This window comes from Heterodontus francisci, chromosome 25 (assembly GCF_036365525.1).
Source record: "Heterodontus francisci isolate sHetFra1 chromosome 25, sHetFra1.hap1, whole genome shotgun sequence".
NCBI lineage: Eukaryota > Metazoa > Chordata > Chondrichthyes > Heterodontiformes > Heterodontidae > Heterodontus > Heterodontus francisci.
This window is the reverse complement of record NC_090395.1, coordinates 45,107,759-45,125,761: the sequence shown is the minus strand read 5'-3', so window position 1 is coordinate 45,125,761 and position 18,003 is coordinate 45,107,759. Positions and strand designations below refer to the sequence as shown.

The 18,003-nt window shown below is 42.5% G+C and overlaps 1 protein-coding gene across 1 annotated transcript in view; it reads left to right on the top strand.

The window, feature by feature from the left end:
- Positions 1-18,003, top strand: part of LOC137383855 (metabotropic glutamate receptor 4-like) — a 1,236,760-nt gene that overhangs the window by 1,162,140 nt on the left and 56,617 nt on the right. Inside the window, exon 9 of the mRNA XM_068057161.1 lies at positions 3,176-3,422. Within this exon, the coding sequence (XP_067913262.1) occupies positions 3,176-3,422 (247 nt within the window). The remainder of the gene's footprint in view (positions 1-3,175; positions 3,423-18,003) is intronic.

The following is an 18,003-nucleotide window of genomic DNA, read 5'->3' as shown; positions in this document are numbered from 1 at the left end:
ATTTGCATTAATAATTAGTTGGTTTCATGCACATATTCAGGAGAAATTAAGTAACCATTTTTGAATCACATTTGCATTCAAGGGAAAATTTGTACCCTTTCAAACTATCTATGATGTCTCGAGAATTCCCATTTGTTTCTATGGAAATCTGGTGGCTTGTCTCTTTCAAGCACTACTTCTGTCATCCAGGTACAGTATTTCATAAGTTATTTGGATGTCAAATGACGAGAACTTATTTCAACAAAATTGTTATCACAATACTGAAAGCTGAAAGAGACCAAGAATCATTCAGCGCTTAATGGTGTTTGTATTGTTGAATCTATGACAAATAATAAATATTTATTTCTGGAGAATTGATTTTCCAGTTCACTTCTCCTGGATATATTGGCTGCAGCTTTAAGTGAATCAGTAGCATATGTGCAAAAGCAATTTGGAATGCACCCTGCATGTTACCAAATATACCTTTTCTATTTCTAACCCCGATGTACTGTGTCTCATTCACTTACAAATTATGAACCCTGTTAACGTGTGAATGGTTTGATAATGATGGAACATCATCACTGGAAGCTTGCTGCATTGCAATATTGTGAATTTATAGTGATGAGCTGCTTTACCACCAGTCTGTTGCTAATATTTGTATCAATTTTGAAGGCTTAAAAGCAGTGCTGAAATTACAAATAAGATAGGCAGAAAGAGACCAGCTGGTCCATCAAGCCTGCCCACACTCATGATGCCTGGAGCATCATAATTGGATCTTTCCCAACACCCAGTAGGCATATAATCTTCTGGGAGAGGCCAAAGAACATACCCAGGGCCAATATGAGAAAACAAAACTGGAAAATTCCTCTCAGCCCCCCTCAGGTGATCTAAACTAGTCCAAGGAATCACATTGATCAGATGTACCTCTCCTCCTTCCTTAAAACCTATGACTTGACTTAGTTTTTGGTCATCTTATGCGGCTCGGTGTCAAATTTTGTTTGATAACACTCCTGTAAAGCATTTTGAGATGTTTTACTACATTAAAGGTGCTCTATAAATGTAAGTTGTTGCGAGTGGTGATCTCTGCCCCAGCCAAGAATCGGTCCAGCTCCCTCTTGAAGATGTGCAAAGTGTCAGAACAAACCACACAAGCTGGCAGAGCATTCCGGAGGCTCAGTACTCCCTGGGGAAAGAAGAACTGCCTAACATCTAGCCCAGGGTTTTCCAACATATGGCCCGTGACCCAGAATCCAGCCTGCCAAAGTTTTCAATCCGGCCTGCCATTCCTTCATAACTTGTGAACAGAAAGAGGCAAGATTGATTTTGGTCCATTTATGTCCCCCATTTGTTAGCAGTAAGTGAGCAGAGAGTTGGTGCAGTTCAGCTTGGACCTAAATAGTCGCTAGTCTTCGTTTCCTGCAGCAAGAGGCAGTAAGTGGGTGTAGGGAGGGGGGAGGGGAATGCTGGGGCAGAATGACACTCATGCAATTGATCTGGAAGCTCACCAATCAAAAGCACAAAGAGTTTTCCTGCATGGGGGAGTTGGGACTTGCTGGGAAGACTGGTGCCATCCATCGGAAGGGGCGGTGAGCATGCAAAGGCTGGGTGGGAGAGCATACGGAGGCAGTGGGGGAGGGCGAGAGGTGGGGGTGGGGGGGGCGAGCACCAGAGACACTTGGGGGAGGGGAACATGCAGAGCTAGTGGGGGTTTGAGCACGCAGAGACAGTTGGGGGGGGGGGGGGTGAACACGCAGAGACAGTGGGGGGGGGGATGGGGGTGAGCATGAAGAGACAGTGGGGGGGTGAGCATGCAGAGACAGTGGGGGTGACACCAAAGACATGGGTGACACTGGTGGAAGGAGGTGATGTGTGACTCAAAGTGCGTGGCCGTGCCGAGAAGCAATGTGTTTCTGCTCCTGGTGTATGGTGGGCGAAGGGAAGAATTGTTGGAAAAATAGAGGTTAGTAATGTTTTCACCCAGTATGCCCTATTTCTAATATCTTTATCTTTCTGAAATTTGCTCACTGACCCCCTATGTTGGACAAAAATTGTAATGTGGCCCCTCCTGTGAAAAGGTTGGACACCCCTGATATAGCCTAATCCTACTTCTGCACAGTTGAAACACATGCCCCTTCATCCTCCCCAATCTGTCTGAAATAATCTATCAGTAGGCACATAATTCAGCTCTCATTATTTTATATACCTTTATCGTGTCTCCTCTATGTCTCTGCTGCTCTAAAGTAAATAGACCCAGCTCTTTATGACTGTTTGAATAATTAAAAGCTAGGGATCATTCTTGTAGCTCTTTTCTACACTTTTTCCAAACCACCATAGTACCACCATGTGAGGGGACCAAAACCAGGTGCAATACTCCAGATACAGTTAAATCAACGGCCTGTATAATGACAGAATGGTGCCCTTTGTGCAGTATTTTATGCATTGTAAAACAACTGGATAGTAAGTTCAATTTTGAAAATGTCAGATCACAAGGGTATTTTACTTCAGCACTGGAGTTGTTCAGATATCTGATGTGATTAAAATGATAGATGTACTATGTTCAAGCATTTCAATGAACAAAACAATTCCCTGTTATCTTTTTCATGGTTTGTATTTTAGTGTAAAATGTTCCAGGAATAAATGAAATGAGGAAGAGCAAGTCCTACCTGGTAGCCTGCCAGTTCGAATGTTCTGTTCCTGAATAAGTGATCGTAGATTCAGTTTCCAAATTGCTGACATTTGAATCTGCAAACCTCAATTGCGATGGGGTTTGTGAATTCACAACCATGCTGTTTAGTGGAGTATAATAAAATATTATTTAAAAAATAATAAAAAAAACCTTCCTGACTTACCTTCCGACAGCATTGGTCGATGTAGAGAGGGCCACAGCTGAAGGGAATCACATGAGACTGAAGATCATATGAGGAATTTACATTATAGAAAATTAGGTAAAGGTTTGAATTAAAGAAAGAACGTCTTGCATTTAAACAGCACCATTCATGGCATCAGGATGTGCCAAAGTGCTTCACAGCCAATTAAGAACTTTTTGAAGTGTATTAATGTAGGATTAGCCAGATATATGCATGTATACCAAAACAAATTTACTAACTACTGCAATCAAATGCAAGGCAAAATATACATTTATACAAGTGAAACGTGCTTACTGAAAAATGTATATTTTTTTCATTTTATTTTCCAGATGTATATTCAAACCACCACTCTGACTATTTCCATAAATCTGAGTGCTTCTGTGTCGCTCGGAATGCTCTATATGCCCAAGGTTTATGTCATCCTGTTCCACCCAGAGCAGAATGTCCAGAGACGCAAGCGCAGCCTAAAAGCTGTAGTGACAGCGGCCACAATGTCCAACAAGTTTACCCAGAAAGGAAATCTCCGCCCCAATGGAGAAGCCAAAACTGAACTATGTGAAAGTCTTGAAACCCAAGGTAAAGCATTTTTCTACAGTTAAAGTGACATTGACCTTAAAATTATTCTGTGCAAAATATTAGCATATGATTATTTAATACATTCATATGAAATTTATTTGTCTATAATTTTAGTGGAGGGAATAACCTTTAATTTTAAGTGGTTCATGATTGTTTTTGGACAACTTCTCCACAGAGAGAATTTGAAAACGTGAGTTACTTTGAAATGTTGAGTTTTAAAGCAAGATATTTTCATGTAAGTTTAAAAAAAGACCCCGAGACAAAAGGCTGAATTTTCCTGGCCCCATGGAGACATGGTTGGAGGTGGAGGGGGTGGCACTGGCAAAGCAGGGTGGGGGGGTGGTGCTGGGTTGGGATTACTCTCCAATGCATTCTCACCTCCAGGGGACTTTACCAGTATCAGGAACCCATCGGAGCCAGAGGCTCCGTGCACCAATGACCGGGCCATGGTGATACAAATGTGGTCATCAGTAGTCCAGTCTGATGGACCTACTGGCTTCGGGCCTCTTTATTTCAGTAATTCTCTGCAAGTAACCAAGGGCACCTCCAAGTTGTGATCGTATTGAATGGCGGAGCAGGTTCGATGGGCTGAATGGCCCACTCCTCCTATGTTCCTATATTGTCTTACTATGCAGGATATTTTACATAGATTCAAGTGACTCCAGCTAATGATTCCACTTAGACAGCAACCTTCTACAAGCAGAACCTATCCAGTCAGAATCCGTTGGTACCACAGCTGAGGCACAAACCATGCTGGCCCTCTGGGGAACAGCTACATGTTCTTTATTTGCCAACACCCTGTCTTCTCCTGACCCACACACATTGTGTTACCTCCTCAAGCTCACTGTTTACATCCTTTGGATGATTGTAGCTGTACTGGTGTTTTGCAGAAGTGGTGACACAGGATCCTTGAGGTGTTGGTTTGCTGAAGAGCATTAGCTGTGGTGTCAATCTGTTCCCCCAGCCAAATAAAAAGAGAACAGGAATATGTGACAAAATGCTTGAAGCAATCCTTGCATTGGAATACATAATGTCTGATAGTTTTGAGGTTCAGCCTATACCTGTATGCCGTTAACTGAATAAGGAGACTTGATGGAAGGGGGTAATCACCAGCCTTGCACTTTCCTTGTGTTATGACCGAGGCGGGAGGAGCGCACTGTTTATTTAGTTCCACTTCTGCACGGGTCACAACATGTATTTAAATTTTCTCCCTCTTACTGATACAGTCAATGATGGACTTTATGGGCTGAATTTTACTAGCCCTCCGATGTCGGAGGTCGTGGTGGGGGCCCTAGAAAATTCTTCCGGGAGAGGCCTGCCACGACCCCCAACACTGAGAAGGCCCTGCCGCATTTTACCAGGGGCGGCGAGGTCTCGGTGCAGCCCCAGCGGGACCTTCATTTTAATATTAAAATTAATTGAAACACATGCAAATAAACATACCTTGTCCCAGCGGCCATCCCACTTTAATATTCCGGCCAATAGTTCTTTCAGAACTTCGTGAAATTATCAGGGCAGTGAAAACACTTTGTATTGGCTGAAGGGATGGTGGGAAGAGGGGTTGAAGGGCAAAGGTAATGAAGTTGGTGGGGGGGGGGAAGGGGGGACGGGTTTGGATTGGTAATAAAGTTAATTTTGGTTTGATAGACCCAAAAACAAACATTGGTCGGGGCAGGGTCAGAGGGGCGGGGGGAGCGGTGGTGGGAAAGGGCCTGCAGCTTTTATTTAAATTTTTGAAAACAATGTAAAATAATGTTACTTTAAAAATTCACATTTCTTCTAAGGGCTTGAAGCCCTTTAAAAATGGCACTGGCGCCTGAACGGTGGCACTGGACGCCATTGCCAGGGATGGAGTGGCCATCCCCTCTACGTCATCAGGGGTGGCTGTTCCGCCCCCTCCATTTAAATGAGTCCCCGCGTAAAATATCATGGGGGCTCAGCGGCAGTCGCTCCGCGCGGGCGGACTGCCGACTTCAAAGCCCCCCACTGCAATTTGCTGCGTGCTAGTAAAATTCAAGTCCATTTTATCCCAAAGTAAAACACACCAACCAGGTTTCTTTGATAAACAACAACATTATCAGTTTATTATTATTAGGCTTAACCAGAAATGAAGTAAAGCATAAACCCACAGATATCAATATTAAAGTTCCCTTTTACCTTAGCCACACACACACACACACACACACACACACACACACACACACACACACACACACACACACACACACACACACACACACACACACACTAACTGGAAAAATAAAAGGGATTTTGATTTTAGAGCTCTGTTACAAAAAAAATCTCACTTAGGCTGAATACTTGTTCATTCTTGAAGAAAAAAAGAGAAGATATGGAAAGATGTCCTTTGTTTTGGTTTGGCGTCCCAAATGCGTACAGACGGCTGTAACTGGGATCTTCCTCGAACAGTTCTTTCCAGGCGATTTTGAAGATCAGTTTGGGAAGGCTTTCTAAAAAAATGCAGCTACAGAGGCTTCAGATAGGCCTTAAAGCAGAAATGCGGCAACAGAGGTTTCAGTTCCCACACATTCAATACGCAGGGCTTCTTCAAATACAGGAGGAAAGAGGAGACTGACACAATGGATATGCAGGGTTTCTTTCCAAGAAAGAGAAAGAGATGATTTGTGTTTTCTTGGCAGGCAAAAGACCAACTGTCTTTTTTAACAATTCAAAGTGAAACCAAAAACATTCCAGAAGTTAAGCTTCCTGACCTCTATTAATCTTGACCTGTCACTTCTCTGTGAACATCTTTTGGGCGGCACAGTGGCGCACTGGTTAGCACCGCAGCCTCACAGCTCCAGGGACTCAGGTTCGATTCTGGGTACTGCCTGTGCGGAGTTTGCAAGTTCTCCCTGTGCCTGCGTGGGTTTTCGCCGGGTGCTCCGGTTTCCTCCCACATCCGAAGACTTGAGGTGATAGGTAAATTGGCTGTTGTAAATTTCCCCTAGTGTGGGAGGTGATAGGGAATATGGGATTACTGTAGGGTTAGTATAAATGGGTGGTTGTTGGTCGGCACAGACTCGGTGGGCCTAAGGGCCTGTTTCAGTGCTGTATCTCTAAATAAATCAAATCAACAAACCCCCTGTTGGTATGTTATCTGAAAACAGGTGCTTTGTTTACAAGCCAAGTCCAGGAACTTTTTGGTGATTTCTTTTTAAAAAAACACAAAGTTCAGCATCTCTTCAAGCTTCCAGATGAATCAATGTCCACAATTCAACTATAAATTCTTAAAACATATTTTACAAAAAATAGAAGCACTCTCGTCGCACTTGTTCCTCAATAGCATTCTCCCCTATGAAATCCAACAAAAATACAATGACAACAACATATATAGCACCGATAACAGAGTAAAACCTCCCAAGGCGCTTCACAGGGGTGTTATCAAACAAAGTTTAACACCGAGATAAGTAGATAATAGGGAAGATGACAAAAATTTTGATTAAAGAGGTACATTTTAAGGAGTCTGTTAAAGGAGGAAAAAGAGGAAGAGAGGTGAAGAGGTTTAGGGAAGGAATTCCAGAGCTTAGGACTTTGGCAGCTGAAGGCATAGCTGTCAATGGTGGAGTGATTAAAATCGAGGATGTTCAAGTTGCCATAATTGGAGGAGCACAGATATCGTTGAGAGTTGTCGGGCTTGAGGAGATTACAGAGATAGTGAGGAGTGAGGCCCTGGAGGGATTTTAAAACAAGGATGAGAATCTTAAAATTGAGGCATTGCTTAATTGGGAGCCAACGTAGATCCGTGAGCACAGGGGCTGCTGGGTGAATGGGACCTGGTGCGAGTTAAGACATAGGCAACAGAGTTTTGGATGTCCTCAAGTTTATGAAGGGTGGAACATGGGAGGCCAAGCAGGAGTGCATTAGAATTATCAAGCCTAGAGGTAACACAGGTGTGATTGAAGGTTTCAGCAGCAGATGAGCTGAAGCAGGGCAGAGTTGGGCGTTGTTACAGAGGTTGAAATAGGTGGTCTTAGTGATGGTGTGGATATGCAATCGAAATCTCATCTCGGGGCCAAAATGACACCAAGGTTGTGAACAGTCTTGTTCAGACAATTAGTAAGAGTCTATTATGTGTAGCTCTGTCATAGGAAGCATAACCCACTGAATGCTTATTGTGCATTGCAAACAGCATAGAAATACAAACAGAAACTTATAACTTACTTGAAATAGGAAATACTTGTAAGCCAATACAGCTGCAGAATTGACAGTTGTATGTCACTGTTTGTGCCACTAGACTTGCTCAATCTCAGACTGTTGCAAGGGAGAGGGATGGCGTTGGTGGCTTGGGAATGGAGTTTGTAATGGAGAACGAATACAATGGCTTCAGTCTTCCAAATATTTAGTTGGAGGAAACTCCTGGTCATCTAGTTAACATAGAAACTTAGAAAAATAGGAGCAGGAGTAGGCCATTCAGCCCTTCGAGCCTACTCCCCCTTTCAATACGATCATGGCTGATCATGCAAACCCAGTAACTTGTTCCCGCTTTCTCCCCTTGATCCCATTAGCCCTAAGAACTATATCTAACTCTTTCTTGAATATATTTAATGATTTGGCCTCATCTGTTTTCTGTGGTAGAGAATTCCACAGGTTCACCACTCTCTGGGTGAAGAAATCTCTCCTCATCTCAGTCCTAAATGGCTTACCCCTTATCCTTAGACTGTGACCCCTGGTCCTGGACTCCCCTGCCATCGGGAACATCCTTCCTGCATCTAGTCTGTCCAGTCCTGTTAGAATTTTGTAGGTTTCTGTGAGATCCCCTCTCATTCTTCTAAACTCTAGCGAATACAAGTCTAATCGACCCAATCTCTCTTCATACGTCAGTCCTGCCATCCCAGGAATCAGTCTGGTGAACCTTCGCTGCACTCCCTCCATAGCACGAACATCCTTCCTCATAAGGAGATCAAAACTGCACACAGTTCTGGATGTCAGACAAGGGGATGGATTTTTAAAGCCTGCTGGGGGCAGGAGCAGGTATGAGTGCAATTTGAAAATTGTGTTCTCGGAGGTCAACACTGAGTCCTGCTGCCTCTGGAACGTGATGCCATTTTTAAAAGAATGCCAAGAGTGAGGGAACGGCAACCTCTCACACCTTCAATTAAGTGTCTGTTGAGCTCAATGAGGAGCTTATTAATAGCATGTCAGCAACAGTTTTCAATTTTTAAAGAAAGAGCATGGGGAAGACACCATGTCTGGAACACAGTAGGGTGTACAAGTCGTGAACACTGCAGGGGGCCAAGAGGGCTATGGGAAGGGCTGATGAAATTAATGCAGAGGTACAAAATAAAGCTCAGCTGCTCCAAAAATGTCACTGAGTAGCCATTGCTCGAGTTGGAAGACTTGTTTTTCTCAGTGGTGAGTGGTAGGAATCCGGAGAGGGATGAGAGCCCACTGGCATCACTTGGGCAGCTGGGGTTGGCAGGGGAGGGCCTGTTGAATGAACAAACGCCAACTGAGGGAGTTCAGATGAGAGCAGGCTCCTCTGACACTGGACAAAGCAGCCAGGATGGGCTGCAGCAGGTGCAACCTCCTGAACAGCAGGCGGCCAGAGAAGCACAGCGGGAGGCTGCAAGGGGAAGAGGCATTACCCAAGACATTATGTCTTCCGCCTAAGAGTCAGTTACCTGCAAAGGACGGAGCACCATGTCATAGAAGCTACAACTATCCAGGCAAATGGTCATGGACCTTTGCGCTATGATCCACAATGACCTGAGACCTAGTGTCCCCCATGACAGTTCCTTACCTGCTGCCATCAAGGTCACTGTCCCCCTGAATTTCTATGCAACCGGGTCATTCCAGGGATCAACTGTGGCATCTTACAGTCAGCAGCTCAACACACCATTATGCAGGTCATGGATCCAGGAGGCCAGTCCACTTTGACAGAGATGGTCCTGCACATGCACACAAGGCATTGGGTTTCACCTCCATTGCTGGATTCCTCCAGGTACAGGGCATTGTTGATTGCACCCGTGTAGCCTTCAAGGGACCCAGCAACTGACTAGTGAGATCCATCAACAGGAAGGAATTCCACTCCCTCAATATCCAACAGGTTTGCGACCACAACAAAAGCTTCCTCCATGTGTGCACTCGCTTTCCTGGCAGCTGCCATGACTCCTTCATCCTTTGCCAGTCCAGGCTGCCTTGGATCTTCAGTCAATTCCACTAAGTGAAGATGGATCATAGGGGACGAGGGAAATCCCTTCAAGAGATGACTACGGATTCCTCTACAGGACCCCAGACAGAAGCTCAGCGGAGATACAACCAATGCCACCTGCTCAGCAGGACAACCATTGAGCGGGCAATTGGGCTTCTGAAGAAGCGATTGCGGTGCCTGGACTGGTCGGGTAGCACCCTCCAATACCCTCCTGCAAGGGTCTCGGTCATTGTGGTGGTCTGCTGCTCTCTCCATAACATGGCTGTCTAGAGGGGTGTGGACCTTGAGGACAGTGAAGCCTTGGAAGGAGGCAGCTCATTGGTGGAGGAGCAGGAAGTAAGAGAGGAGGAGGAAGAGGCAGCGGAGGGAGATAACACTGAACAGTGGGGTGGCCCTGCTACACAATGAGGTGGCCTCCTGCCACAAGAGGATCTCCCTCCTCTCTTTTACTGCCTCTAGTATTGGATCCAAGTCAGCATTGATGAAGTAAGGGTCTGCTCCGACCGTAGTGCCAGGCCCCCAGCTCCCCTGTGACATTTCACTTCTCTCTGCTGCAGAAGAAGGCTTTGGCACATAACACAGATTTCTCCCTCAGGACAGTCAGCAGCCTCAGTGGTGGCTGCCATGAACTGTCTACATGAGTCCCACACTTCATCTGACCCACCTATATTTTCAATCCCAGTGGTTCTAAGTGGACAGGAAACCAGTTAAGGGCTTAGCTATTTGAAAGTCTGAATCAGTTTCCCACAGGAGGCGGGTTTCTGACCCAAAACCAGACCCGGTTCCTATTTCCCACCTTCATAACAAAAATACAGCCGAAGCAGTCTGAAAATTTAGAGACCATGGAGGGATTGAGAGTGGTGGTGAGATAGAGCTGAGTGTCATCAGCATAGCTGTGGAAACTGGCATTGTATTTCTTATGATGTTGCTGAGGGGCAGCATGTAGATGAGAAATAGGATAGATCCTTGGGGGTGGGGTGGGGGCACACCAGAGGTAACATGTGGGAGCAGGAAGAGCAACCATTGCAGATGATTCTCTGGCAGTGACTGGAAAGATCAGAATGGAACCAAAGTTCTGCTGCTCTTTAATATGAATAAACCTGCTCTCCAAGCAGATAAATAATGCTGAGATTGCGCAATTATTGTCGAGAGGTCTTTTTTCTCCCCTCAATGTTCTGTGATTTACTTTTCGAGATGAGTTGCATGACCTCCCATTGACCATGAATGGGTGTGGGACCTCTCACTGGTATTAAATTCAATAGCACATTCGGGATTAACCTGCCTGGCAATGATCAGTTATAGTCTTACAAGCAGCACAGCGAAAGGCCATTTGGCCCAACTGGTCTATGCCTACATTTAACTGCACACAAACGTAAAGGTAAAAGATGCACATCACCAAAGGTGATTGTAGGTTCCTACACCAGAGTTAACTGATACTCAAAGCTATTCCTCTGCTCACAGCAATTAAATTACCAATACCCTGGGGCAAGAATGAGGCCATACCAGCCTTAAATCAATATGTAATATGAACCTGCAGTCCACTGGGTAGTTATTGGAAACTCAGCCACTGGATTTTCCCAGTTGGGTCATGACCTCGACGTCAGTCTTGATTCTGTGTCGGGGACCAAAAAGTGGCCGTGAGGAACGTTGGGTGTGTTTTTCCTGGAGGTTGCCAATTAAGAAGCTGCCTTCAGGATCCCCATGCAATTAAGGACAGTAGGCAGACCAAGGAAGTACATGGCCTAATTAGAGGGCTCACCACAATGTCTGGCTGGCAGCCCACTGGGAAAGATGGACGTTGCTGAGGCAGGTAGGTGAGTGTGAGGTCACATCAATGGCAGCCTTTTGTCTTGGCAGTGCCTTTATTGAGATATTGAGCCTCCAGTTCCGATGGCCTCCTGGCCTGCAACTTGGAGGTTGCCTCCGGAGAACTGGCGGGCTCTGCACATGGCAGGGGGCCACTCCAACAGTGGGAACATTTTGTCTCAATCAGAAAATGGCCCTTATTTGGGCCCTTAAGTGGTGAAATAGGTTGCCTGTCCTGTTGGAGCTGACTTTCTTCCCTTCCCATCCCAGTAAGTTCTCCTGGAGGCAGGAATACATCAGAAAGCTGTCCCGATGTGGCTCCCCCTATTTACCCAGCAACCCCCTGTCCAGCTTCTAACCCTATCTCCACAAGGCCGGGAAAATTCAGCCCTCATTTTTCCCATAGTAGAATTTAATCTCAAAACTATGGTCACACTTGTTTGTGATAAAATATTTGAATGCATAAAAGCATGAACAGAATTCATGGTTGCCAGTGCTAACATCTCTGATACACTTCTATATTTACAGGATTCATAATACATATATGGTTCCCAAAGCCTGCTTTTTTCCTACTAATTACTTGGACAAAGTTGAATAAAATGTTGCAGCTACTAGTAACAAATTCAATTTTTAAAACATACCTAAGGACATAGACAGTATAAGGCAAAGAAATGTGTAATGAGGGATCTCACAAATGGTGGGATGCAATTTCAGGCACTTTCTGACACGTAATAGGAAGAAACCAGAGGATTCTGCAATCACACGCTTAAATAAATGGGAGGTGGGGCTAGAAAGTAGAGAAATAAAGCAAGGAAGGAAGTAAATCAGGAAAGGGGAGAACAGGAATGGAAGTGGACATATAGGTGACCATTTAGCTATTTCCTATGGGATATTTTAGCTGGAAAGAAGTAGGTGCCAGAAGGAGGGGTAATTAGATGGCAATAAACTTTTGGTGAAAGGCCACAAGTTGGTAACTAGTTTAAAGTTGTCAGAAGTTTGGGTGATATCCAAGGCAATTAAAGAAAATTCATGAAAGGGTCTCAAAATTATTTCCTTTGAAGGTGTTGCCATTACTCTTCTGCCACATCTCCTTCATTGCTAAAGTTGCCTTCAAATAGCTTGGTCAAATGTCAAATACTTTTTCCATTCAAGTAGTTTTAATTGCTAATACATTCTAAGATAATCCATAGGGTGAGTACCAATCACAATCTCAAAAGACCACTTCAACATAAGGCTCTACTATTTAGTATGCATGTTGATGTTTGCTGTTCTAATGAGTACTGCATGTATGCACATTAATATCCATCTACTATTCCATAGCTTATCGATATGTTTGGTATGGATTCCTTTGAATGCCAATACTCTTCCTTATACTCAATACTTGACCACCTAGCTTAATGCCACCAGAAAACTTTATAAAAATATAGCACTCTCGTCCACATCATTCATGAATACTGTGAACTCTACTACTCATTGTCTCTCCCCTTCCCCCTTCCCAGCCTAGCTGATTTTTTCTAATAATAATGATCCTCAAACACCTTGGGGTAAAGCTTCTGCTTTGGACATAATTGGCAATCCGAGTACAAATTGCGCTGAAAATTGCACGGGTTTTCTGAAGTGAAGCTATGGTTCAAGTTTCCGCTCAAACTCCTTTGCATAATCACAAATGTAAAATCTTCTGTGAGCCAGTGCAATCCGGCAGTGTTTTGGAACATAGTTGTTTCTTTTGTATCTCTTGCATTTAGAAATATTCTTCGATATAGTTATGAGCGGTAACCTGGTGCAGTTTTATTAATACAGCTGAAAATGGATTTATCACAATAACAAGAGTAGTCCACTACCTATGAGTAACCTAACTGCGAATCACTGAGATCAGTTATGTGAGCGGTGCTGAATTCCACTAAAAAGCCAGCGCAAAAGATTGCAGAAATTTGATTTGCGCTGGACATGATTTGCACTTGAAATTCCTAAATCTTTTGCACTGCTTTACCTGATTTCGGGCGAGTTGCCTTGATGAAATCAGTGCAACCTAGTGGAATTTCTACCCCCATTAGGAATCTCATTTGATTAATTGCTGTCTGGAAATCTACATAAATCTCAGCTGCGCATCCTTACATGATTCGTTTGGTTACTGCCTCAAAGAATTCCAACAGATTTTTGTTACATGGTTTATATTGCTTCTAAATCAATCATGAACACTCCTTATGGCCTCCTTGATATTCAGATGGATTTTTTCATCATCTTCTAAGGGCTCACCGGTAGCATGTATGAGAATCGTATGTGCACAGGATTCACAATTTTTTAACTATTAATAAGGAAATTATACGCAATCGCACACAAATTTTCAATAGGCATCATCAGGTAACAAGGCTCAACCTGGCAATGCAAAGTCAGAACATTATTACATGATAGAGCTCTTATATATTTTCCCCATCAAAGATGTTAGGCTAATGGATCTTTGATACGCAGGTTTGTGCCTAACTTCGTTTTTATGATCTAAAGACAGCATTTGCTAATTTGCCTCCTGCACAGCTCTTGGGTTTATAGAGCTTTTAAAATACTAATCACTTTCTTACCAATTTCTTCACACAGTTCCTTGAGGATTCTATTTGCAAACCATCTGGCCCAGGTATTTAATTTTCTCAAATTCTTCATGGGGCGTGCTTTACTGACCTCTCTCTCTCTCTCTCAACTCCTGACACTTAATGGCAACTTTTATTTCACTGGTCTAACTACATTTATCATTAAAGTATCTGAGGGTAATTTTATCATTGTGCGATAGTGTAGAATGGATGACATTGATTCGGTAGCCCTCTTTACACATCTCCCGATTATTATTTCCTTTGCAGTCAATTGAAATAAAAATGAGGAGAGGTGAAAAACATTCTACCAATTCACTATTGCCCATTTTACACAAAATCAAAATGATCCCCAATGTGTCAAGTCTCTCTTCATCTCTTTGGACTTGGGAGTTTGTATTAATCTGACTAGCAATTTCCTTCCCACATTTCTCTTTCTCCACAGGATTTAGGGAATGGTTTGTAGTCACACATATCTTTTTAGTGTTGCGACTGCTGTCAATGATTACGTTTAGCTTAGAGCTCTGTTGTGTTCTCTGCTATGTCTCACTGGTGCCAATTCTACCATTTTTCAAACTTTCCTTTATTGCCAAGAATGGTAGAGTGTAACCAGCTGACATGCATCCTAAAATGAACATTTCTGGTAAGTTCAAAATATGCTTAAGTACCAACAGTGCCCAGAGAGAGCAAAATTCTAACATTGCACCATGGTGCAAACTCAAAGTTAGCAAAAGCATTATTAGTCCAGGCATGAAATTTTATTATGTCATGAGGAAAACTGTAAGTCTACAGTTGTCAGAATTTTCCATAATATCATTGCACTTTAAATACAGAATTTCGGTCAACCTACGCTCAACCACTGATCTCAGATGATCAATCTAGGCTATTGTCTTGCAATTACTGACACTCCAACTGTGACCTGCAAATTTTCTTTTATTAATGGAACTTAACACTACTAAGTAGCTGTACCAGCCTTGTTACATTTGTCAAGATCAGCATCCATCATGATCAAACAAAATAAAGTATTTATCCACAGCAATCAAACATCAATACATTGTGGGGGGGTGGGGGGGGGAGAAAACATATTGGGAATGGTGGAAACTTCTTTCAGCAGTCAGTCAAATAAATACGGAATGCATACATGTCCTGTGGATCTTGATGTGAAGTTAAGACCAGCATTTGAATGATAGCGACTATTCACTTTTAAGATGTGTATTGTACAAAACACAACAGATTCAGATTCATTAGCAGGACATGGGATATATCCTACAAATGATTTAAGACATGATCTAATCAGGGAACAACTCAGTTAGACATTGATGATTATGAATTTGTTCATTCACAAGTCATTTCTATTATGTTCCATGTTTGGTGCTTAATCTTTTCACCACTTCAAGTGTAGAATCCTCCATGAGGTTGCTTTTCCTTTTACAGTGGCTTTGTGGTAAATTCTTGTCTTTACCACATGGGCAGTAACCTAACTGAACAAATTGCCCACTCATTTTAGATCTCTTCTGATTTTGAATCCATTGAAATCACCGGAATGGAAATCGGATGGACTCCATAATGATAGGTAATACACTACACCAAAATTTTCCCATGTGACAAAGGTGAAAATTTACCCACTGTTTCCTTCCACTCTCTAATTTCTTTTGTCTCCATCTTTCTATTAGCCTTCCACTCAACTAACACACTCTGTCTCTTTCCCTCGCCACTTTTTGTCACTGTTTCTCTGTAAGGACAATTATGTCTCTTGTTAGCTTCATTTAACGCATCTATTTTTTCTTTGATTTATTTTTACTTTATAATTAGTTCTGCTCTATTAGTCTGTTTAGGCCTAATAGGCGTCAGCTGTGGCTCAGTTGGTTGCACTCTTGCCTCTGAATCACAAACTTCTGGGTTCAAGTTGCACTCCAGGGCTTGAGCACAAAAATCAAGATTGCACTCCAGTGCAGTACTGAGGGAGTGCTACACTGTCGGAAGTGCCGTCTTTCTGCCTGCTCGGGCTGATATAAAAGATCCCATGGTGCTGCAGGGGAATTACCCCTGGTGACCTGGCCAATCTATATCCCTCAATCAACATCACAAAAACAGATTATCTGGTCATTGACACATTGCAGTTTGTGGAAGCTTGATGTGCACTAATTGGCTGCTGTGTTTCCTACATCACAACAATGACTACACTTCAAAAATACTTCATTGGCTGTAAAGCACTTTGCAATGTCTGGTGGTCGTGAAAGGTGCTATATAAATGCAAGTCTTTCTTGTTTAGTTGGAACAGTAAAGAGGCTTTACTGCTTCTCAGTAGCAGAATTTCATTTGTTCAATAAACAATGTTTCCGTGAATAACCAAAGGCGACATGAGGAAAATGTTTGTTATGCAGCAAGTGGTTAAGATTCAGAATACACTGCCTGAAAGGGTCGTGGAGGCAGATTCAATCATGGCTTTCAAAAGGAAATTGGATAAGCATCTGAGGAGAAAAAAATTTGCAGGGCTACAGGGAAAGAGCAGGGGAGCGGGACTAGCTAAATTGCCCTTGCAGAAAGACGGCATGGACTCGATGGGCTGAATGGCAGCCTGCTGTTCTGTAATGATCATGAATGAGAAACACTGTTCAATAAATAAACGATGCACTATAGGAGACAGTAAAATGACAAGCTTTTTAATTCAAGAATTACAAAGTAATCAATGATAAAGGCCTTCCTCTTGGTTTTCCATTGTCTGTTCTGTTTAGACAATAGTATTTAAAAATAAAACTGTTTATTTTTAATTTATATCTGTCAAAATTAGCCAATGGTGTGAATATTTTTCTAAAATATTCTTTAACAGCTTACAAAGCATCTTCCTTGTGACCAAGCTAAGTTTTCACAGACTTCAATATGTATTTAATGCCTTTGATGGGAGGAGGGAGAGATCATCCAACACCTGTGCAAGCAGCTTTATATGATTTTGAAATGTTTTCAACACCAGGATAAGAAAACACATCAGCCTGCGGTTTCTGTTAGTTTGTGCCAGTAATTGCCCAAAATTGGCCAAGCCAATGTAAAAGATTGAGGCATCTTAAGCACAGGTTACATCCAGCGCAAATCGAGTTTCTGTGATTTTTTTTTGTGCTAGCTTACAAAACATTCTACTGGAAGTTGGTCCCACACACAAAATTGGCTACGCCCCAGGTCAAATTAATCACCATCGCTAGTTTCTGCTCATTGCGTTCGTTTGCACATCTTCAAAAAAGCTCTTAAAATGAATCTGCATTTTAGGCACAAGGATACTAATAGGCTTTTGTGTATTTTTTTTTATTTACTAAGAAACGGACAACTGTACACCATATAACTATTAAGTGGTTCTGTATCGTTTTATAAAATCATTTCCAGTTATTTAAAATTGGGTTACTCACAGATCGTGGACTGGACACTCTTATTAGAAATAATTATTTTTTGTGATAAACTCATTGTCAGCTGTATTAATAAAATGGCACCAGGTTATTATTCTTCAATATTTCAAGGAACACTTTTGAATGAAATTTTTTCTTGAAAAAAACTTACGTCCCGAAACACTGCTCAATTGCATTGGTTAATTTTACCTTTACATAATGAGTTGGGTGGAAACTTGAGCAAAAATCACATCTGAAAGCTAATGCAATTTTAGGGGCAACTTGCACGTGTAGCCAAATCAGACATTTTTGTCCACCTGCTGTATTTATGTTAATAACTGAACTGCTCTTTCAGCTCCAGTCCCCACATCTGCTTCATCATACTGGGAAGCAGCAACTTATGAAAATCAGTTGGCTGAATTGCTCCCAGGTGACATAAATTTGAATTTGCAAGGCAAACCTTCATAAGTTATTAAGTCTCCCTTATAAAGTATCTTCTGTATATATTATGCAAGAGCACAATAGCAGGAACTCAGTTTGCCTAGAAGCAGAATATAAAGGAGCAAACTTTTTTCTTATTGAAATCTTGATTTGAAATAGAACATTTATTGAAATATTGTTCAAGAAGGAGGAATTAAAATTAAACTTTAAAG